This window comes from Tachyglossus aculeatus, chromosome 21 (genome assembly GCF_015852505.1).
Source record: "Tachyglossus aculeatus isolate mTacAcu1 chromosome 21, mTacAcu1.pri, whole genome shotgun sequence".
Lineage (NCBI taxonomy): Eukaryota > Metazoa > Chordata > Mammalia > Monotremata > Tachyglossidae > Tachyglossus > Tachyglossus aculeatus.
Window position 1 is genome coordinate 74,284,510 of NC_052086.1, and position 23,560 is coordinate 74,308,069.

General features: G+C 51.8%; 1 protein-coding gene across 2 annotated transcripts; it reads right to left on the bottom strand.

Annotated features, from left to right (window-relative positions):
- Nucleotides 1-3,268: 3,268 nt before the first annotated feature.
- On the bottom strand, nucleotides 3,269-22,763 carry CARHSP1 (calcium regulated heat stable protein 1). 2 transcript variants are annotated; one of them, XM_038762353.1, is made up of 4 exons: nucleotides 22,679-22,763; nucleotides 7,406-7,611; nucleotides 4,440-4,562; nucleotides 3,269-3,483 (listed from the first exon to the last, which is right to left on the bottom strand). In XM_038762353.1, exons 2-4 carry the CDS (start codon nucleotides 7,597-7,599, stop codon nucleotides 3,321-3,323), a joined length of 480 nt encoding a protein of 159 aa, XP_038618281.1. In that variant the 5' UTR covers nucleotides 7,600-7,611; nucleotides 22,679-22,763; the 3' UTR covers nucleotides 3,269-3,320. The 2 variants fall into 2 exon arrangements, with proteins under 2 accessions (XP_038618281.1, XP_038618282.1); XM_038762354.1 differs by lacking the exons at nucleotides 7,406-7,611; nucleotides 22,679-22,763 and adding an exon at nucleotides 4,763-5,587.
- Between the last annotated feature and the right edge of the window lie 797 nt (nucleotides 22,764-23,560).

Below are 23,560 nucleotides of genomic sequence, written 5' to 3' on the forward strand. Positions count from 1 at the left end.
GAGCAATTAATGGCACTTAGAAGGTACTGTTTCCCCCTTGCACCGTTTTTTTTTTACTTTTGATAGGTGACAGGGCTGATAACTCCCACAGAGTTAACAGCTTGTCTACTTGAAGGGATGAAAGCTGCAAGTTGTCATTATTTTAAAAAGAAACCCCCAAAAAATCAACTCTGTCAAAGCCCCTACCAGCAATACACTTTGTGTAACCCAAGGAGGCTGCTACTGCAATAGAAGCAACTGCTTTCTGACTTTGTTGGCCAACATTTCAACTGGACCGTCCACCCTGCTAGCATGGTATCTTTACCCTGCCTCTGAATGAGGCCGAGTCCCCTCTCTGGGAGGAACTAGGGGGAGGGTGGTGTGTTTCCTAAGTGAACTCCTAAGTGGTTCACCTGAACCACTGCCCCCTTCCTCATCTCCCCTCCCACTAATCAGCCATCTGGGGCCAGTGTTTAGCAGCTCACCTAGTGTTCTCTTAGGTTGCAAGCCAGCCGCTGTGTTTCTTTAGTCTTTGACTGATGCACAGCACACTTTCCAAAATGACGTACTAATTCAAAATGCCTTGACACCAGCAAAAATACTAACACATTTTACCTCAGCCATTCTCGTTCATCCCAGCAGAGGCTGAGTTACTAACTGAACGGTGTGTTTGGTACCTGCTCCCTGTAGGAGACTGCTGAAGGCTTGTTTTAATTGGGGCGAGCCATTAACAATTCATACCTTGGATAAAACAGTTGTCTTTTTCTGTTTTTCAGTTCTTTTTTGGTAATGACATGCTAGCGTGATCCTTTCATCGTCATCAGTGGTGTTGATCGAGCACTTACTCTGTGCAAAGCACTGTACTAAGCACTCTGGAGATTTCAACGCAGTCGGTAGATAAGTTCCCTGCTCACACTGAATGGGAACCAGACAAGCACATCAGATTTTCCAACCATCATTTTGTCCTACAGCTGTAGAAAAAGTCCAAGAGCCTTGATCCTAAGGGTTTTGAGCCTTTCACCTATGGTTCTTCAGAAAGGAATAAAATGGTTCCGGTGTGGCCTATTGAAAACAGCACAGGCTTCATGTCAGGAGACATGGGTTCTAGGCTCTACCGCTTGCCTGCTGCGTAGCTTTGGGCAAATCACTTAACTTCTTTGTGCTTCAGTTCCTCTTCTTCCTCCGCCTTAGCCTGTGAACTCCATGTGGAAGAGGGGCTGTGACTGACCAGGTTATGTTGTATCTACCCCAGCGCTTAGGACAGTGGACAGTTGTCCATGGTAGGGGTGGGGATGCAGTGTGTTAAGACACTCGCTCAGCCCTCCCTGACTTACTGCCAACTTTGAAAAAATCACGACTCCCTCTTTACCTGGAGCCTTGAATTAGCCAAAAATGCTTTTGGCCCTAGGATTGGCCAGCCAGCTTCACTGTGGGGTGAGGCTGGCTCCGTCCATCTTGAATGGAAACAGAAATGCAGCTTCTCACGAAAGCACAGGGAAATGAGAATTCAGATTCCTCAAAAGTTCTTCAAACCAAAAATAAAATCCAGTTTCTTGATGTCAGAACACAGGGCTTATTCAAAATTGACCCAAGTCCACAGCATTCTACTACCAGATTATTATGCCACACTTCACCCGCCAAACTCGTCTAGGAGAGACCAGTCAATGTAAGGAAAATAAAGGACAGTCACACTATTAGCAAAACACAGTCAGAATGTGTTACTCAGATTAGGAAACCTGCCACGTGATGGGAGTTCTTGCCCTGCTAGCTGTTGCTGCTTCACCTCTGGGCAGTGTCACAGCTTCTCTGGAGCCCGTCTGAGTTTATTTGAGGGTGATTCAGCACATACCAGAAACCAGCTTTTTAAAAGCATGCAATTGTACACACGCAGGCTCCATTAGTTTTGAAATCAGCCACACGTCTACATGCAGTATGCATTTTAATACATTAGTTTTACTCTTCCCTAGACTTTACTCTTCCCTAGACTTTACTCTTCCGTAGACTTCAGCCCCCTCTAATAGGCAGTTCCCGAAACACCTGGAATTTCTCTCAATTTTACAAGCATTTGGTGAATATAAAAAAATTGAGCCAAAAATTATCAGCAGGTAAGACTTTTTTTCATCGTCTTTACACCCCATCCAGAGATACTCTTAAATTTTTCAAAACTTTGTGCATGTATCCTGTTTATTTTAGGATAATAATAGACTGATTATTTTAATGAAAAGGTCCATTTTTACTGTAGATCAAGCTCACCTGCAGTTAACAGCTGATTTAAGGCTAACACTTTAAAAGCTCAAATAAACAGGGATTTAAGTCTTTTACTTTGTCAAAGCCAACTACCATCTCCACTGCAAAGCTACCTAGTAAAATTCAAACACTCTCTTAAACACTTTTCATACCAGGGTTGTTGAGAAGGAGAGAGGAAAAACAGAAATCAGCCTAACCTAAGTCAAGCAGCTTATTCAAGACTAAGGTTGGGGAGTTCTGCTCTGGGAATATTTAAGTGAAGTTGAAAAGCATAAAACTTTTGCTTGAGTTGTCCAAAAGTTACTCTGGGTACAGAAGTGAAGACAGCAGGAGGAAGTTGGTTGTAGTGAATGCCAAACCCGGATCTGTCTGAACATTTGGAACCGCGGAGGGACGGATTGGGGCGACTGTCCCCGCCACACGGGTCACAAGGCTGCAATTAGTGCTCAGGCCTCTCTTGAAAGGTAGGACAGAGCCTACTCACCTTCTGCAGATCTCTCTCTCTCTCTCTCCCTCCCTCCCTCCCTCTCCCTCCCCTATCCCCAGGGGTCTTGCAGAGTAACCCCTTCCCCCAGAGAAAGGCACCAACAGTAAATGTAGAATTTCACAGATGTTTATTTCCCGGCCTTCACTTGGCTTGCTTGCCTGCCTGGCTCAGGCCCACCAGTCTCTGGCTAGTAGTCGCCATTTCAGCAACCGGTAAAGGGCAGGCAGAGGATGGGTGGGGAGCCTAGGAGTTCCAGAGGCCAAGAAACAGTTCGAGGAGTCAGACGGCAAAGTGTCACGCGCTGACCCAGGAACATGAGAGCGAGGGAAATCCTTCATCTCATTGAGCCCGTAGGCGCTGTCATCTGGGAGGCTGCCCGCCGAGTTCCAGAGTTGGGCGGTGGGAGTCAGTTCTCTTGGCCCAAAGACAGGGCTCCTCACCCTGACGTGGGGCCTGGATTTTCCCTTCCCTGCTGCCTCCGCCGCAGGACGCTCAGCATGTGTTAGGCACCATGCCGAGGGCCCCCTCCCCCCTCCCCACCCTCCCTTTCCCCCATTTTCCCTCCCCCGCCATGTCCTCCAGGGTGCCGGGCCCGGGGCCAGGGCTCCTAGGAGCTGATGACCCGGCCAGACCAGGTCTCGTGCTTGGTCCCGGGTGCCAGGTGGGTGATGACTACCTCCACCGCCTGCAGCTTCTCGTTTTTCGGGGGAATCGAGCACATCTTGTAGGTCACTTCGTCTCCCTCCACCGGGACGTACTCCCCTTCCACGCTGTGGGGACAGAGACGGCGGTCGCTCAACGTCGGCTCCCAGCCGGTGGCCCCCTGGCCTGGGCTGGGCAGAAGGCCTGGTGGAGCCGGGGAGTTTGGGGCTTTTGAAGTAGGTGCATGCACCGTTACTGATGGGAGCCACTGGGGCAACACTATATCTCCAAATTGTTACCAACAGGGCCGAGTGGCCAAGGACACTTTAGCCTGGGGGCTGGGCCCAGTTGGGAAGGGAGAGGATTATCACACCAGCACAACAGCAATGGCTGTGGGAGGGGGCCTGTTACCAGTGCAGGGGTCAGAGGGAAGGGTCTGTCCTCAGGGGCACTGCAGTCACTCACACCAGCCAGCATTGGACAAGGGGGCCACGTGTGACCAGCTCCTATTGGAGGTGACCAGGCCACATCATCATCATCATCAATCGTATTTATTGAGCGCTTACTGTGTGCAGAGCACTGTACTAAGCGCTTGGGAAGTACAAATTGGCAACATATAGAGACAGTCCCTACCCAACAGTGGGCTCACAGTGGGCTCACATGACCCCAGGGCAGAGGTCAAGAGCCTCTGCTCAACACAGAGGGAAGTGGTGCAAGAGCATTGTCGGCCCTGCCGTTCTCACAGTGCTCACCAGTGGCGGACTTCCACTAAATTAGAAGCTCCTCAAGGGAAGAGATCGTGCCCATTCTGGTGGCCTCTCCCGAGGTGTTAGTACAGTGCTCTGCACACAGTGCTCTGACTGATTACAGCCGGCCTCACCCCCATATCCACCCTTGCGGAATCAGTGGCATCAAGTCCGGGTTGCAGGTATGGGGGAGCCTTCTGTGCATCCTGGGTGCACCGTGCCCAGTGAGAGACAAGGGCCATGCTGCCTTACACCAAGGGCTCACTCTACCCTGTGCCCAGGACCCTGGGGGTCCACGGTCTGGATGGCCCCACGGTGGTAGCAGGGGTGGCACTTACTCGGAGATGTGGAGGAAGATGTCTGGGCCTCCGTCGGCAGGTGTGATGAAGCCATGGCCCTTGGAGCGGCAGAAGCACTTACAGACCCCTTTGTAGACAGGACCCTGGGACGCTCGCACGGTGCTGGAGGAGGAGGAAATAAAGTGGGCTACCGGATGCAGGGCAGCTGGGACCCGGAGTTCCTACAGGCCCAACTGAGGCCACGCTTGTCCCCCAGGACCTGGAATGGAACTGTCCCGGGGAATTATCCCTGGCTTAAGGGAGGGGTGGGGTGTGGGCGTTGGGGAGCGGGGGTTGTCCACTTCCAGGCCTTCCGCCTTTACCTCTTTCTTTTCCTTTCTGTAGCCATGGAAAGCCCAAACCGTGTGGGCAGGTCCCCTAGGTGGACTTCCGGCCCTGGCGGGCCAGAATCTGGGTCGGTCTCAGCCCCCACGGTGCCACTGGAGCGGCCCCAGACACTGATCCCAGCCACTGGCCGGAGTAGATTATGACCTCCCTGGGCCACGACAACCATGTCACAATCGGCTGAGTTGGGCAGTGGGCTCTGGCGGCTCTGAGGCTCAAGCAAGTCCAACCCCGTGTGGGGACAGGCGAGGAGGGGTCCTAAGGTTACAGCGGGTGGGAATTCTACCACCAAGCCACTTGGCCTGGCTGGCCTAAAACAGCCTATTATCTCAGTCTGGGGCCTTGGCTGGAGCTCACCCTTCCTGCTTGCTCAGAAAAGCCTAGTAGGTGGAGCTGCAATAGGGGGGACCCGGAGGCTGGGAAATGGAGAGAATGGCTAGGGTCACTAACTCTGACAGGAGAGACCCATTCTTGGGTCAGAGAAGCGCAGAGATTGGGACAGGAGTTGAGGGCGGGAACTGCAGGGCATACAGCTGCAGTGAAGGAACCGGCTTTCTCCAGAGTGAAGCAGGGAAAGGGGCTGGGAATGAGGGCCCTATTGGGTTGGCCACTTGGCATTACGGGATGTTAGACACAGGGGAAGCAGCAGACCGGAGAGGTGTCAGGGGGATGTCGCCTGGCTTTTCAGCTCAGCATTAGCCCAGCCAGTGCAGCCCCCGAGTGCGGCCGGAGCGAAGGGCAGAGGCCGGGCACACTCAGACCCACGGTGAGCTGAAGGCCCCGGGCAAGAGAAGCAGAGTGGCCTAATGGATAGAGTCCGGGCCTGGGATTCAGAAGGACGTGGGTTCTAATCCCAGCTGTGCCATGTGTCTGCCGTGTGACTTTGGGCCAGTCACTTCACTGGGCCTCAGTTACCTCATCTGTAAAACGGAGATTAAGACTGTGAGCCCCATATGGGCCGGGGTTGTGTCCGACCTGATTCGCTTCTATCTACCCCACTGCCTGGCACATAGTACGTGCTTAAAAAATGCCACAATCATCAGTCATCATCAAAGAGGGCCAGCGGCTTCCTCCCCACCAGGATAAGGCCAGGGCCAGAGGAAGGCAACAACCGGGAGGTGGAAGCTCAACCAGCCCTGCCACAGAGCCAAGGAATCTCTCTCCTCTGAGCCCCACCAACTTGGTTCTGCCCACCTGTGGGGTGAGGGATAGAGAAAACTGCTCTGTGCCCACAGTGAAGGGCAGCATCCCTGCTTACCCAAGCTCCATTACCCAGTTTGAGGCCCCTCCCTTCCCCACCTGCTCACCCTCTGTGACCTTGGGCTCCTATCAATCAATCGTATTTATTGAGTGCTTACTGTGTGCAGAGCACTGTACTAAGCGCTTGGGAAGTACAAGTTGGCAACATATAGAGACATTTCCTACCCAACAGTGGGCTCACACTCTAAAAGGGGGAGACAGAGAACAAAACCAAACATACTAACAAAATAAAATAAATAGAATAGATATGTACAAGTTAAATAGAGTAATAAGGGTCCTAGGGTTCAATAAGGCAGAGGGCGGCTGACAGAGAATGCTGGGCAGCTCAGGCCCAGCAGACTCCCCTTCCCTGCTCGGGAGCTGGGAGAAGACAGGAGTTTTGGTGTAAAGGGGGTTGTGGATTATCCGGGGCCCAGCCCAAGGGCAGTGGCCTTAGTCAAGGAGTCCACATTCTTTCCTACGGGGCCCCTCCCACCCCCACATACTGCAGCCGCCTGCCAGGCTGCTTCCGCTCCCAGGACACGGACAGAAGCCGGATTTTGTCCCAGCCAGCATTCCCCAAAAGCTCCAACACGTGACAAATTGTTCTCGGTCAGGCAGATTAGGAGCAGCCTTGGCATGTGGCCTGGACAAGGGAATGGGGCCATCTCACCGTCCCGCATTCTTCAAATAGGAAATGGGTCTACTAGCTATGGGCCACGAGATCCGGACACCCCCAATTTCCTCCACCTGCCTGGAGTGCAGTGCTAATGATAATAATAATAATGATGGCATTTATTAAGCGCTTACTATGTATAAATCACTGTTCTAAGTGCTGGGGAGGTTACAAGGTGATCAGGTTGTCCCACGGGGGGCTCACAGTCTTAATCCCCATTTTACAGATGAGGTAACTGAGGCACAGAGAAGTTAAGTGACTTGCCCAAAATCACACAGCTGACAATTGGCAGAGCCGGGATCTGAACCCATGAACTCTGACTCCAAAGCCTGTGCTCTTTCCACTGAGCCACGCTGCTTCTCTAATGGAGGGGTAATAAGCACTTTAACACTTCGGGAGGGGGCCGACTGTAATAACACTCTCACGGTGCTGTGCATGCAGTAAACGCTCAATAAATATGATTTGAATGAACGATTGAATGAATAATGATGGTATTTGTTAAGTGCTTACTGTGTGCCCGGTGCTGCGCTGAGCGCTGGGATGGATAAAAGCAAATCGAGTTGGACACAGTCCCTGTCTCGTGTAGGGTTCAGTCTCAATCGCCATTATACAGGTGAGATCACTGAGGCACAGAGAAATGAAGTGGCTTGCCGCAAGGTCACACGGCCATCCCAGCCCCCCACTACCCCCCAGAAACCCGGCTCACGCTGAGAAGGTCCTGGTGCGCCTGGTTGGCAGGGGGCTCGGGATGAGGTAGCCTCGCAACGAGGACGGGGACGGGGACCGCTCCCTGCTACGATGGGCATCCGGCAGGCGGAGGGAGGCCAGGCAGGTGGGGGGCGGAGGTGTCGTGGGGGCCTCAGAGGGCATCGCAGCGGCCTCAGACGATGACGACGACATGGCTTGGCAGACCTGTGGGGACAGGAGAAGGGGTCAAGCGCCCTGAGGCTTCAGTGGGAGGAGGAAGAGGAGGGCCAAGAGGCTGAACCCACGAGTGGCCACAACCCAAGCCCCAGCACCCCTTGGAGCCAGCTCTCTGGAAGTCAGAGTCAGAAGGTCATGGGCTCTAATCCACACTCCCCCACTTGTCTGTTGGGTGGCCTTGGGCAAACCACTTCACTTCTCTGTGTCTCAGTTACCTCATCTGCAAAATGGGGATGAAGACTTGGAGCCCTGTGCGGGACAGGGACTGTGTCCAACCTGATTTGCTTGTACCCATGCCAGCACTTAGTACAGTGCCTGCCACGTAGTAAGTGCTTAAATACCGTAATTATTATTACTACTAAGTCAAATCCCAGGCCCCAAGGCCTGCTCCGGCTGCTCAAGCCCTGTCATCCCTCTCCCGCCTCAACCCAGGCCCCCCTGACAGAGGGGATGGGGGATATCAGGCACCAGCCCGGCTTCCACAGCCATTCCTCACGGTTGCCTTCAAACAAAAACCACCTTCCGTTTTGCCTTCCAGCGGGGATTTACAAATTGACCGACGAAACCAGTCGATACGACGCCTATGACCTCAAAAGGCACTTTAAAATCTGGTCCCCACCTTCACCCCCTTCCCCTACTGCCGTCCGGGTGGCTCCGGGCGGCTTCAGCCCACCGGGCACTGAGACGGTGCCTGAGCTAAGCCACCCTCAGACAGAGGCCGGTAAATTCCATCAGAAATTATGTTGCCAATTTGTACTTCCCAAGCGCTTAGTACAGTGCTCTGCACATAGTAAGCGCTCAATAAATACGATTGATGATGATGATGAAATGAAACTGAGGGACCAACGCAGGGGGAGGAAGGGGGACGGGGACAGGCAAGGGAAGAGCTGTTATAAACCCTCCCTCCAAGTAACTCCCATGTACTGAACAGCACTGTGCAACGGATGGTCCGGTGGGGGAAAAGGTGGTTATCGGAAGGAATTATTCTGAAGAGGTTTCTTTGACCAGGTCCTCACAGCCTGTCCACCCAGGGAAATTAAATTACACATCACAGGCCCCACTCCATATACCACCCCTATCCAAAAGGAAAACAATGTGACACAGTGCGGCCAAGTGGATAGATCACGGGCCTAAGAGTCAGAAGATCACGGGTGCCAATCCTGGCTCGGCCACTTGTCTCCTTGGGTGAGTCACTTCACTTCTCGTGCCTCAGTTACCTCATCTGTAAAATGGGGATTAAGACTGTGAGCCCCATGTGGGACTTGGACTGGGTCCAACCTGCCCAGCTCTGCCACCTGTCTGCTGTGTGCCCTTGGGCAAGTCACTTCACTTCTGTGCCTCAGTTACCTCATCTGTAAAATGGGGATCAAGAATGTGAGCCCCGTGTGGGACAGGGTCCAACCTGATGACCTTGTATCTACCCCAGCGCTTAGAACAGTGCTTAACACATAGTAAGCACTTAACCAATGCCACAATTAGTCTTAATCCCCATTTTACAGATGAGGTAACTGAGGCTCAGAGAAGTGACTTGCCCAATGTCATACAGCAGACATGTGGCGGATCTGGGATCCGAACCCATGGCCTCTGACTCCAGAGCCCGTGCTCTTTCCACTGAGCCACACTGCTTCTCTTTATATGCTAAGCACTTAACAAGTACCACAGTTATTATTATTATCATTACTATTATGATGAGGATCTCTGGAAAGTAGGAGGAGGGAGTACGTATGCTTGATTTTCCTAAAACATGGGGGTCACAGGCTCAAGGAGCCCCCCACTCAGGAAGACCCTCTTAAATTGGAAGCTCATTATGGGCAGGGAATGCGTCTGTTTATTGTTCTCTTGTACTCTCCCAAACGCTTAATACAATGCTCTGCACAAAATAAGCGCTCAATAAATGCGACCATGAATGAATGAATAGCCGGCCTTTGCCCAGCCCCGCCCACCAGTCCACAACTGTTGGTACCATAATAATGATGGTATTTATTAAGTGCTTACTATGTGCCAAGCACTGTTGTAAGCACTGGGGTAGATACAAAGGTCATCAGGTTGGACACAATCCCTGTCCCACACGGGGCTCACATTCTTGATCCCCATTTTACAGATGAGGTAACTGGGGCACAGAAGTGAAGCGACTTGCCCAAGGGCACACAGCAGACAGGTGGCAGAGCTGGGATTAGAACCCACCTCCTCTCTCAGATCCGTGCTCTTTCCACTAGACCGCACTGCTTCACGCGTTGAGGGCCTAATGCACCCATCAACAAGAAAGCACTTGGGAAACGGTGAAAGCACTTAACAAATCCCCACGGGGGGCACCTCCTTCTTAGTGAAAAGAGGTTTTGCTAGGAGTCAGGAGACCCAGGTTCTCTTCCCAGCTCTGCTCCTGGCTACTTGGTGACCTTGGGTGGGTCACAACCTCTCTGGGTGTCAGCTTCCTCATCTGTAAAATGGGAACAAGATACCCACCATCCGTCCCTCATAGAGCCCTGTGCAGGGCGATGGGGATGTAGTGGGAGTGTAGTGAGCATTGAATGGGAGTGTAATGGGAGTGTTGAAGCAGCATGGCCTAGTGGATAAAGAACAGGCCTGGGAGTCAGAAGGTCATGGGTTCTAATCCTGGCTCCGCCACTTGTCTGCTGTGTGTCCTTGGGGAAGTCACTTCACTGGGCCTCAGGTACCTCATCTGTAAAATGGGGATTGAGACTGAGCACCGCATATCGTGGCTCAGTGGAAAGAGCGCGGGTTTGGGAGTCAGAGGTCATGGGTTCTAATCCCACCTCCGCCACTTCTCAGCTGTGTGACTTTGGGTAAGTCACTTCAATCAATCAATCAATCTTATTTATTGAGCGCTTACTGTGTGCAGAGCACTGTACTAAGTGCTTGGGAAGTACAAGTTGGCAACATATATAGTCCCTACCCAACAGTGGGCTAACAGTCTAAAAGGGGGAGACAGAGAACAAAACCAAACATACTAACAAAATAAAATAAATAGAATAGATATGTACAAGTAAAATAAATAGAGTAATAAATATGTACAAACATATATACATATAAACAGGTGGTGTGGGGAAGGGAAGGAGGTAAGATGGGGGGGATGGAGAGGGGGACGAGGGGGAGAGGAAGGAGGGGGCTCACTTCTCTGTGCCTCAGTTTCCTCATCTGTAAAATGGGGGTGAAGACGGTGAGCCCCATGTGGGACAACCTGATTACCCTGTATCCTCCTCAGCTCTTAGAACAGTGTTTGGCACACAGTAAGTGCTTAACAAATGCCATCGTTATTATTAGCCTGGCAAGGGTGGACCTTCCAGCTCTCCAGGGACGGTGGGCACAGCCACATTTACACTCCCAGTAGCCATGAGGCCTCCCGGGCCTGGCCCGCAGCAGGCTTCTGCTCCCCCCACACCTCACCTGACCCAGAAGGGAGGGCCCAGAAAGCAAGGGGGAAGGGAAGAAGGAGGAAGCAGGATTCTACCCCTCTAACAACCACAGACCCCGGAACAGAGATGGTGCCTTGCCAGCAGGGGGGGAGAGCAGAACTGTACTTGGGCCAAAGGAGTGCAAATAATAATGGTATTTGTTAAGCGCCTACTATGTGCCAAGCACTGTCCTGAGCGCTGGGGTGGATATACGCAAATCAGGTTGGACACAGTCCCCGCACCACATGGGGCTCAGTCTCACTCCCCATTTTACAGACGAGGTAGCTGAGGCACAGGGAAGTGAAGTGACTTGCCCAAGGTCACACAGCAGATATGTGGCGGAGCTGGGGTTAGAACACATGACTCACTGACTGCCAGGCCACTCTCCTGCTGCAAAAAGAGGGGAGCTCCCCTGCCCGAGCAGCGCCGGTCCAGAGCCCCTAGGTGAGCTGCTCCCCCTCCCCGGAGCTACCTGCCCCCTTCTCATCCTCCTCCACCTCCAGCAGATGCTGTCAACCCCTCCAGGCCCCCCGAGAGGCAGCTCACCCCCATCCGGCAAATCAGAGCCTGAAAGCCTGGGCCTGGGGCAGTAAGGGGGCATTTCTGTGGGCCCAATCCAACAGGGCAAAGCCAGGTCAGGGATGTCAGGGTGAGGCCGAACTCCCTGTCCCTGGGTCTCGCTGCCCACCCCCCTCCTCCAGGGGAGGCTTCGTCCTTTACCACTCCAGTCTTCCAGCTCACACCCCCTCATCCCCTGCTTCCCTTTCCCGAGGAATCGATCAGTCGGCAGTATTTACTGAGTGCTGTACTTAGCGCTTGGCGGAGCACAGGAGAGTTAGTAAAGAGTTAGTCCTGCCCTCAAGGAGCTTCCAGTTTGGCGAGTCCCCTGGCTTCACTGCTTTCCCAAGGCGCATCAGGGAACTCGGGGCCACTGGTTCCACTTTTGTCCCGCATGGGTCCAGGGCAGGCCCTAAGCCAGGCCAATTAGGCGCCAGGGACACAGCACCCTCTTGGTAACCTGGGCATCAGAACGTCCACCTTGCCCTTGAACCAATACCCTTGCCCACCCCTCCACAGGCCGCTCCTTTGGCCTCAGGGTCTCTCCAGAGTAAGGGGGTGGGTCAGTTGCAGGCCTGATGTGCCATGCTCCCGTCAAATTCAATTCTTCCTTTCCCCGGTGCCTGATTTCTTTTGGGCCCATGCTAATCTGCCTTAAAGCCTCATTGTCCCCACTCACAATGCACCGCTGTGGGATTACCAATGCTCCAGTTAGCACCAAAGTACTATGGCTGGCTCCACTCTCCAGTGCTGACATGACATCCCTGAGCAGGGGAAGGAAGAGGGGTGACACAGGGCAAAGGGGAGGGGCAGGATGGGGGGTGGGGGTAGGGTCTCCTTCCTGAGGCTCTGGAAAGGAGCACCCCACTTCACCCTCCACGCCCACCTTTGCTCCCCTGGGGAGGGTGGACTCTTAGAGAAAATTCCTGGAACTGGGATCAGAGGAGAGTCGAAACAGTCCACCCTCCCGGGGAATTTATCAGGGGCCACCTCTGACCTCTTGGACATGCTGGAAGCCACCACTTCCCTGGACATCAACACTTTTCTCTCCAGGCCTGGCTCCTCTCCCGCCAGGGGCTCCTGATTTAGCAGTGTGGAGGTTGCAGGGTCTGGGGGAAAGAACCCAGAACCTGGAATAGGAGACTGGGGCTCTGCTACCTGCCTGCTGTGTGGCCTGGAGAAAATCCCATAACTTCTTTGTGCTTCAGAGCCCTCATCTGTAAAATGGGGATTAAACCCCTGTGCTCCCTCCCTGTTAAACTGTAAGGCTTATGTGGGACAAAGGACTTACTTATCTGATAAAATTATCTTGCACCTAGCTCAGTGCTTGAAACCTAGTAAGTGCTTACTGAAATCCTCTTCTCCAGGACAAACCTCACAACCATACCCTTCTTCTGTGCCCTCTCAGCAGCCTCTCCCAAAGCTCAGGGCCCTCCCTTGTCCCCCCCCCCCCCACCACCACCACTCCCACCCCCTCAGTTCTCTTCACTGAGATAAGCCAAGGGGAAACATCTCCCAGATCAGGTCCACTCTGCCCCAGGGTCCCCGCCCCACTTGGCTGACTCCGGGGTATGCGATCCCCCCATATCCTTGACTCCAGGACCTGAAATCCCCCCATCCCTGAATCCAGGGCCTGGGATCCCCCAACCTTGACTCCAGAACCCAGAATTCTCCATCTCTAACTCCAGGGTCCAGTTTGCCCCTATTCCTGACTCCAGGACCCAAAATCCTCCCAACCCTGACTCCAAGACTAAGAATCCTGACATTCCTGAATCCAGGATCCTCCCACCCCGATCCCTGACTCGAGGGCCGACTCCAGAGGTCCTCTCCCTCCTTTTGGACAGGATGATCCCCTGCCAAATGGGCTCCTACAGCCCAGGAATCCTGTGACATTCTGCAGGGAGGTGATGGAACTCCAACTCCAGCTGGGTTCCCTTTGAGTCAATTTGAGCAAACTGCTCAACTGCTCTGAGACTTCCTTCTCACCACTACTTTCAAATCTCTCCACCATGCTCGAGAGCCATCTCCACCCAATCCTTCATCATTCAGAGGTATTTATTGAACACCTTTTGTGTGCAGAGCAGTCTCCTAAGCACTTGGGAGACTTTAACAGAGTTCACAGAGACAGTCTGGAGGGTGAGACAGACATTACTATAAATATACAAGTTGCAGATTAGAACACAAGTGCTGCATGGCTGAAGGGGTGAAAATCAAGTGCTTACATGGTACAGATCTAAGTGCATAGGTAAACAGAAAGGAGAGAGAGAGCAAGGGGAAAAGAAGACTTAACCAGGTTAAGCCTCCTCAGTTAACACCCTCTTTGCTCCTCCGAAATTCACCTTCTAGCTGCAGCTCGCTCTCAAATCTTCCACCTCTGTCCCCTCATTTCTACTGTTCTTCCAATCTGGAAATTTCCCACACTCCAAAACCTCCAGACCACAGTTCTTCCCCTCTTTAAAGCCTTCCTAAAACCCCTTCTCAGTAATGGTGGAATAAAGTATTTTTCATTAACTGTATTTATATGTACAGCCAATTATTTGTTCAGTTGTTCTGTCCTAATGGGTTTGTATTGCTTCTTGCTTTATATTTGTTCTCCTAGCTTTCACTACCGGTAAATACATTTTGGTCCATCTCTCCCATGAGATTGTGGGCAGGGAATTTATGTTATGTTACTGTTGCACTCTCCAAAGCACTTAGTACAGGGCCTACCAGTCAGTAGAGTAGAAGAAACTTTTTAGGGACCCATTAAAAAAAAAAAAAAGTCCCAGCTGAAAATTAAGTCAAGTTGGTGAGATAGGCCAGCTTGGGGTACTCTTACTAAAAACGGAACCATTCATTTCAAGTGAAAGTTTCCTAACGAAAGACAAACAAGGAGGCAAAAAAGAAAACCACACCAGGCACTGCAAACATTAAACATGAAAACACACCAATGTATAGCCTTTTTGTGCACTCAATGTGTCCTAGACTGTGGTTCCCACACTGGTCTTTACAGCTATACATGTGCTCACCAACAGTGGGGTCTTTTTCACATGCAAAGGACTGTAGGTATATATAGAGACAGAAAGACAGAGAAGTTAGTGCTCAAAAAATGTCACTGATTGTGTGCACTTTCAGCCTGGACCTCTGTGACCAGAGCTGGACCTCAGAGGCAATGTCAATCAATCAATCATATCCCTGAGGGATTTCTGTTTCCTCTTGGCCCCTCAGAGCCTCCATGGATCAGGCAGCAGTAATGGGAGTCACTGAGCACCCCTGAGTGCAATGCACATACTAAGCACGAGTTATATTCTCTACCCACAGAGAGTTTAAACTGTTACTCGGTAGTATTTACTGAACACTTACTGAATGTAGAGAAGTGGCCGCCCGGTACTGCAGAACCTGACCTGCCCCAACGGAGCCAAAGGGAAGCAGTGTGGCCTCGGAACCGGCAATCAAGATATCCCGGTTCTAGTCTCCACTCCGTCACTTGCCTGCGGGATGACCTGGCATAAATCACTTCACCTCTCTGGGCCTCGGTTTCCTCATCTGCCAAAATACCCATTTTCCCTCAGCCCGAGAGCCCCATTTGCGACAGGGACAGCGGCCAACCCCACTATCTTAGTTGACTCCAGCACCTAGCACAGGTGTTTCACAAATACCAACCAATACCAACCAAATACCAGTCAATACGATTGATGATGATGATGATTCAAACCCCCAAATCTCTCAGGCGCTCTTCCTCGTGCTTACCTACAAAGGCAGGGCAGCTGGCCAGTAGGACCTGAGATCAGTGCTGCCTCCAGGGGCCTTCTGTGACCAGAGATGGGGACAGTAGGCAAGAGGGCGGTCCTCCCATAGCTTAGGTCTGCCCAGTGGCCCTGGGGGTCCCCTCGGTTTTGAACAGTAAGTCTTCTGCTCTGCTCCCCATTCCCAGCAGCCCCTCCCCGCAGCCGCCTTTCAGGGCCGCCACGGGAGGCTGCCAAAAACTGCCAGGGCAGAGCCAGAGAGCAAATCTCATCCAGCTGGTTTGCCGAGGGAAGCCCTGGCTGGGCAGGGAGGAGACCCTGCTGAGATCAGAGAAATCGGGAAATCGCTACCCACTCGGGGCTGCGACTGGGGACTGGCAGGATGAGGAGGCGAAGGAAGGTGGGGAGGAAGAAGTGGAGGAGGGGGGAAGAAACAAAAGGGGAGAGAAGGGGGAGGATTAGGCGTGGGCAGGCTCACTGCACAGGGAAAGCTGCACCTGGGTGGCCCCCCGCCCCATTCTCAGGCTCTCTGAGGCACTAGCACCTCCCAGCCCCCACCTCCCTGGCTGACCAGCCCTCTCTGCTAGGACGGGAGGAACCAGTGGTTTATAGTCTGTGCCATCCTGGAAAACACAGCCAAGTTTAGGCCATTCCTACCTCTGCCCCGGCCCAATTGTCCTGGTGAAACAGAGAGAAGAAAGGCCCGGCAGAGCCAGGGTAGGAGGTAGTGAGGGGAGGGGAGTGGGCTCTTGCCCCTGGGGCCTGAGGTCAGCCTGCCTGAATGGTTGGCCGCGTGCACATTGTGCATTTGTGTGTTCACGTGCCAGGCCTGTGTTAGGCTAAACAGCAATTCTCAGAGGACTTGGAAGAACGTGGTTCCGAAGTGGGAAAACAGGTCTCCTAGCTCAAGGGCCGAAGGGCAGTGGGGGAAAGGCAAAGAAAACAAGCCCTCAGAAAACAAGGGAGCAGATTGCAGGAGAACCACCTCGACCACCCCTCCTGGTCTGCCTGGGGTCGTCGGGGGAAGGGGCATCCAGGGAGCCTCTGGAAAGCGACCCTGCAGAGAGAGGGGCCAGAAAGAAGCCATGAGGGATGGGGGTGGGAGGGAGGAGGGCCTAATGGGTTCCTTCCAGCCCAGCCAAATGTGCCTGATCCACCCTGGGTTAAGGCTAAATCCCCCCGCCACAGGGCAGGGGTGGCCGGGTCCTGGGCCCTGCATTCCCCAGGCTGGGCTGAGCCAGGCAGGATGCCGGATGTGGAGCCCGGGAGCGGGAGCCCCCCTTGGGGAGGATGTAGCAGGGTCTGCTCAGACAAGCGACACCTCCCCAGCAGCCCTGTCCATGGAGGAAACAAACAGGAAAGACGGTAAGGGCTCCCGAACCGGGAGGCAGAGGGCCCCAAGGGCTGGAATACACAACCGAGAGAGCAACATCTTCTCTCTCCCCACCCTATCCTCCACCTCAGTTCCCAACCGCCCTCGAATGGGACAAGAGAGAGAAAAACCCAACAGACACGACCTCACAGCCAGAGGAAATGAAGTCAACAGGGTTTCCCGGGTAATCACTGAAAAACCACCAAGTTCCCTTCTTGGCATGTCCAGGATTCTCTGGTCGCCCTGCCCCCTTCATCGGCACAGCTCCAAGACTTGGTGTGGCCCCCAAACTCTCATTTTTGGGACAACCGTTGCCCGCCCGTGCCCAGGCCGGCCTTGTTTGCCTAAAGTATCTCGGGCTGCTCAGCTACTCCCCTGGACTGAGGGTCCACTGGCATGATCTCTGACTCCCAAGCCCGTGCTCTTTCTGTTGAGCCGCAATATGATTGATTGACTGCCTGACTACTAAGAACTAGAGAAGCAGCGTGGCTCAATGGAAAGAGCCCGGGCTTTGGAGTCAGAGGTCACGGGTTCAAATCCCAGCTCCGCCAATTGTCAGCTGTGTGACTTTGGGCAAGTCACTTAACTTCTCTGTGCCTCAGCTCCCTCATCTGTAAAATGGGGATTAAGACTATGAGCCCCCTGTGGGACAACCTGGTCACCTTGTAAGCTCTCCAGCGCTTAGAACAGTGCTTTGCACATAGTAAGCACTTAATAAATGCCATTATTATTATTAACTGGGGTAGATACAGGATAATCAGGTTGGACACAGTTCCCATAAGGGCTCACAATCTTAGTCCCCAGTTTAGAAATGAGGTAACCAAGGCCCAGGAAAGTGAAGTGACTTGCCCAAGGTCACACAGCTGACACGTGGCAGAGCCAGGATTAGAACTCAGGTCCTTTGGACCCCCAGGCCTGTGCTCTATCCACTAGGTCAAGCTGCTTCTCAGCAAGCATGGCCTCACTGCCTGGTATCCAGGAGTTCTCAGTGTCTTTCTGATCTGATGGTATTACGTCTACCTCAATGCTTAGCACATGGTGAGCGCTTAACAAACCCCAGAGTGACCCTGCCATTTCCCCCTTCGTCTTCTGGGCAAGGCCGCTCCTAACCCAGCCCAGACTACTAGAACCCAACTCTGGGCTTCTAATAATAATAACAATGGTATTTGTTAAGCGCTTACTATGTGCAAAGCACTGTTCTAAGCGCTTGGGGGATATAAGGTGATCAGGTTGTCCCACGTGGGGCTCACAGTCTTCATCCCCATTTTCCAGATGAGGTAACTGAGGCACAGAGAAGTTAAGTGGCTTGCCCAAGGTCACACAGCTGACAAGTGGCGAAGCCGGCATTCGAACCCATGACCTCTGATTCCCAAGCCCGTGCTCTTTCCACTGAGCCATGCTGCTTCTCTAATCTCCCATGGAGGAGCTGTGTGTCACCCCTTGGTGATGAATTCCAATGTCTCATTCTCCTGACCTACAGGAAGTTCTCCCTTAATAATAATAATAATGGCATTCATTGAGCACTTACTATGTGCAAATAATAATAATGATAATAATGGCATTTATTAAGCACTTACTATGTGCAAATAATAATAATAATAATAATGGCATTTATTAAGTGCTTAATATGTGCAAAGCACTGTTCTAAGCGCTGGGGAGGTTATAAGGAGATCAGTTTGTCCCACGGGGGGCTCACAATCTCAATCCCCATTTTACAGATGAAGGAACTGAGGCACAGAGAAGTTAAGTGACTTGCCCAAAGTCACACAGTTGACAATTGGCAGAGCCGGCATTCGAACCCATGACCCCTGACTCCAAAACCTGGGCTCCTTCCACTGAGCCATGCTGCTTCTCTAACTCCCTTAACCCCAACTCCCCTCTAGACCATGAACCCCAGGTGGGACAGAGACTGTGTCTGACCTGATTATTTTGTACCCACCCCAACAGTTAGTACAGTACCTGGCACACAGCAAGTAAATACCATTATAATTAGTATTATTATGACTACCATGTCAGCCTGTTTTCTGGGGTTTTTCCCAGCCAGCTCCCCTGCCTCTTCCTTCTCTGAATAATCCACTTGGATTCAAGAGAATCAGCATGGCCTAGTGGATAGAGCATGGGCTGGGAGTCAGAAGGACCTGGGTTCTAATCCCAGGTCAACCACATGTCTGCTGCGTGGCCTTGGGCAAGTCAGTTAACTTCTCTAGGCCTCAGTTCCCTCATCTGTAAAATGGGGATTAAGACTGTGAGCCCCATGTGGGACAGGGACTGTGTCCAACCCGATTTGCTTGTATTCCCCCCAGGCACTTAGTAGAGTGTCTGGCACACAGTAAGCGCTTAAATACCGTAATTATTATTATTCTCCCCCTAGCACAGCCAGGTTTGGCCTGGAGGAGGGGTTAAGTCTCAAGTGAGGCTGCTATTTATTTGTGTGGGGTCTTCCTAAGCCCTGGAGGGTCCCGGATTTCATTCATTCGTTCAATCGTATTTATTGAGCGCTTGCTGTCTGCAGAACACTGGACTAAGCGCTTGGGAACGTCCAATACAATAGACAGTGACATTCCCTGTCCACAGCGAGCTGACACTCACAGCCGGGAGAGGTAGATGAAGCCCCCCGGGACCCCACCGCGGGGCCGGCGAGAATGGGGGGCTGGGGGAGGGTCCCGGGTGGGAGAGGATGTGGTAGGGTCCCGGGTGGGAAAGGATGGGGAAGGGGGGAAGATGGGGGAGGGTCCCGGGTGGAAGAAGATGGGGGAGGGTCCCGGGTGGGAAAGCATGGGAAGAGGGGGAAGATGGGGGAGGGTCCCGGGTGGGGAGGATGGGGGGAGGGTCCCGGGTGGGGGAAGATGGGGGGAGGGTCCCGGGTCGGAGAGGATGGGGGGGGAAGATGGGGGGAGGGTCCCGGGTATCATCATCATCATCAATCGTATTTATTGAGCGCTTACTGTGTGCAGAGCACTGTACTAAGCGCTTGGGAAGTACAAATTGGCAACATATAGAGTCAGTCCCTACCCAACAGTGGGCTCACAGTCTAAAAGGGGGAGACAAAACCAAGCATACTAACAAAATAAAATAAATAGAATAGATAGGTACAAGTAAAATAAATAGAGTAATAAATATGTACAAACATATATACATATATATGTGTATGTGTATATATATATATATACATATATATGTGTATATATATATGTATATATATATATATACACACACACATACATCCCCACGCAGCAGACAAATGGCAGCAAACCTTGTGACTCCCAGGCCCGTGCCCCATCAATCAATCAATCAATTGTATTGAGCGCTTACTGTGTGCAGAGCACTGTACTAAGCGCTTGGGAAGTCCAAGCTGGCAACATATAGATACGGTCCCTGCCCAACAGTGGGCTCACAGTCTATAAGGGGGAGACAGAGAACAGAACCAAACATACTAACAAAATAAAATAAATAGAATAGATAGGTACAAGTAAAATAAATAGAGTAATAAATATGTACAAACATATATACATATATATGTGTATATATATATATACACAGCCCCATGCAGCAGACAAATGGCAGCAAACCTTGTGACTCCCAGGCCCGTGCCCCATCAATCAATCAATCAATTGTATTTATTGAGCGCTTACTGTGTGCAGAGCACTGTACTAAGCGCTTGGGAAGTCCAAGCTGGCAACATATAGAGACAGTCATCATCATCATCATCAATCGTATTTATTGAGCGCTTACTATGTGCAGAGCACTGTACTAAGCGCTTGGGAAGTCCAAGCTGGCAACATATAGAGACAGTCCCTGCCCAATGGTGGGCTCACAGTCTAGAAGGGGGAGACAGAGAACAAAACCAAACATACTAACAAAATAAAATAAATAGAATAGATAGGTACAAGTAAAATAGAGTAATAAATATGTACAAACATATATATATATATATATATACACAGCCCCATGCAGCAAATGGCAGCAAACCTTGTGACTCCCAGGCCCGTGCCCCATCAATCAATCAATTGTATTTATTGAGCGCTTACTGTGTGCAGAGCACTGTACTAAGCGCTTGGGAAGTACAAATTGGCAACATATAGAGTCAGTCCCTACCCAACAGTGGGCTCACAGTCTAAAAGGGGGAGACAAAACCAAACATACTAACAAAATAAAATAAATAGAATAGATAGGTACAAGTAAAATAGAGTAATAAATATGTACAAACATATATACATATGTATATATGTGTATATATATACACATTCCCATGCAGCAGACAAATGGCAGCAAACCTTGTGACTCCCAGGCCCGTGCCCCATCAATCAATCAATCAATTGTATTGAGCGCTTACTGTGTGCAGAGCACTGTACTAAGCGCTTGGGAAGTCCAAGCTGGCAACATATAGATACGGTCCCTGCCCAACAGTGGGCTCACAGTCTATAAGGGGGAGACAGAGAACAGAACCAAACATACTAACAAAATAAAATAAATAGAATAGATAGGTACAAGTAAAATAAATAGAGTAATAAATATGTACAAACATATATACATATGTGTATATATATATATATATACACAGCCCCATGCAGCAGACAAATGGCAGCAAACCTTGTGACTCCCAGGCCCATGCCCCATCAATCAATCAATCAATTGTATTTATTGAGCGCTTACTGTGTGCAGAGCACTGTACTAAGCGCTTGGGAAGTCCAAGCTGGCAACATATAGAGACAGTCATCATCATCATCATCAATCGTATTTATTGAGCGCTTACTATGTGCAGAGCACTGTACTAAGCGCTTGGGAAGTCCAAGCTGGCAACATATAGAGACAGTCCCTGCACAACGGTGGGCTCACAGTCTAGAAGGGGGAGACAGAGAACAAAACCAAACATACTAACAAAATAAAATAAATAGAATAGATAGGTACAAGTAAAATAGAGTAATAAATATGTACAAACATATATATATATATACACAGCCCCATGCAGCAGACAAATGGCAGCAAACCTTGTGACTCCCAGGCCCGTGCCCCATCAATCAATCAATCAATTGTATTTATTGAGCGCTTACTGTGTGCAGAGCACTGTACTCAGCGCTTGGGAAGTCCAAGCTGGCAACATCTAGAGACGGTCCCTGCCCAACGGTGGGCTCACAGTCTAGAAAGGGGGAGACAGAGGACAGAACCGAACATACTAACAAAATAAAATAAATAGAATAGATAGGTACAAGTAAAATAAGTAAATAAATAGAGTAATAAATATGTACAAACATATATACATATATACAGGTAGGAGGTACATATATATACGGGTAGGAGAAGGTGGTGGGGGGAGATGGGGAGGGAAGATGGGGGGAAGATGGGGGAGGGGGGAGATGGGGAGGGTCCCGGAGGGGGAAGGACAGGGGAGGGTCCCGGGTGGGGAGGGGGTCCTCGGTCGGAGAGGATGGGGGAGGGTCCTAGAGGGGGGGAGGAAGATGGGGGCAGAGTCCCTACCCAACAGTGGGCTCACAGTCTAAAAGGGGGAGACAAAACCAAACATACTAACAAAATAAAATAAATAGAATAGATAGGTACAAGTAAAATAGAGTAATAAATATGTACAAACATATCTACATATATCCAGGTAGGAAGTACATATATATACGGGTAGGAGAAGGTGAGGTGGGGGGAAGATGGGGGGGGGGGGAGATGGGGAGATGGGGAGGGTCCCGGAAGGGGGAGGACGGGGGGGGGGTTCCGGGTGTGGGGGGGGGGGTTCTCGGTCGGAGAGGACGGGGGAGGGTCCTAGAGGGGGGGAGGAAGATGGGGGCAGGTCCTGGAGCGTGGAGGATGGGGACAGCGGGGGCGGGGGGTCCCGGCTGGGACGCGCAGGGCTGTGGGGGGAAGTGGGGCGGACACATGGCGGCCCGGACCCGAAGCCCCTGCAGGAGCCACCGCGACCCCCGAGTCCCCGGACCTCCGAGGACCGGGGAAGGAGGCGCTGCCGGCTGGGCGGACCCGCTCACCTGCGCCCGGGGATCCTCCGCCAACCGCTCCGCTCCGAACAACCGCTCCACTCGGCTCCACTCTCCGCTCAACAGCCGCTCCGACTCGGCCAGCCCGGGCCAGGGGGCGGGGACAGCCGGGGAAACGGGCGGGGACACCCGGGGGAGGGAAGAACAACAATCAGAAGCACGCCGTTTACTCATCAGTCACTCAACCCTATTTATTGAGCGCTTACTCTGTGCGCAGACCACCGGACTGAGCGCTTGGGAAGGACAAGTCGGCGACATATAGAGACGGGCCCTACTTATTAAGCGCTTACAACGCGCAAAGCGCTGTTCTAAGCGCTGGGGAGCTTACAAGGTGATCAGGTTAATAATAATAATAATTGGCATTTGTTAAGCGCTTACTATGTGCAAAGCACTGTTCTAAGCGCTGGGGAGGATACAGGGTGATCAGGTTGTCCCACGTGGGGCTCACAGCCTTAATCCCCATTTTACAGATGAGGGAACTGAGGCCCAGAGAAGTGAAGTGACTTGCCCAAGATCACACAGCAGACATGTGGCGGAGTCGGGATTCGAACTCATGACCTCTGACTCCAAAGCCCGCGCTCTTTCCACTGAGCCACGCTGCTTCTCACAGTCTTCATCCCCATTTTGGAGGCTGGAACCCCTCGGCTGAGTTTTCCTTTTTTTAAAAGATTTTTTCAAGCACTTGTGCCAGGCACTGTGCTAAGCGCTGGGGTAGATACGAGCTAATCAGACTGTGAGCCCGCTGTTGGGTAGGGACCGTCTCTATGTGTTGCCGACGTGTACTTCCCAAGCGCTTAGTACAGTGCTCTGCACACAGTAAGCGCTCAATACATACGATTGAGTGAACGAATGAATGACACAGTCTCTGTCCCA

Coding starts and splice junctions, on each gene's coding strand:
- CARHSP1 (XM_038762353.1), bottom strand. CDS start 7,599: ATGTCGTCGTCATCGTCTGAGGCCGCTGCGATGCCCTCTGAGGCCCCC. Junction 4,563..7,405: donor CGCACCAGGACCTTCTCAGC/GTGAGCCGGGTT, acceptor CTCCTCCTCCAG/CACCGTGCGAGCGTCCCAGG. Junction 3,484..4,439: donor ATCTTCCTCCACATCTCCGA/GTAAGTGCCACC, acceptor CTGTCCCCACAG/CGTGGAAGGGGAGTACGTCC.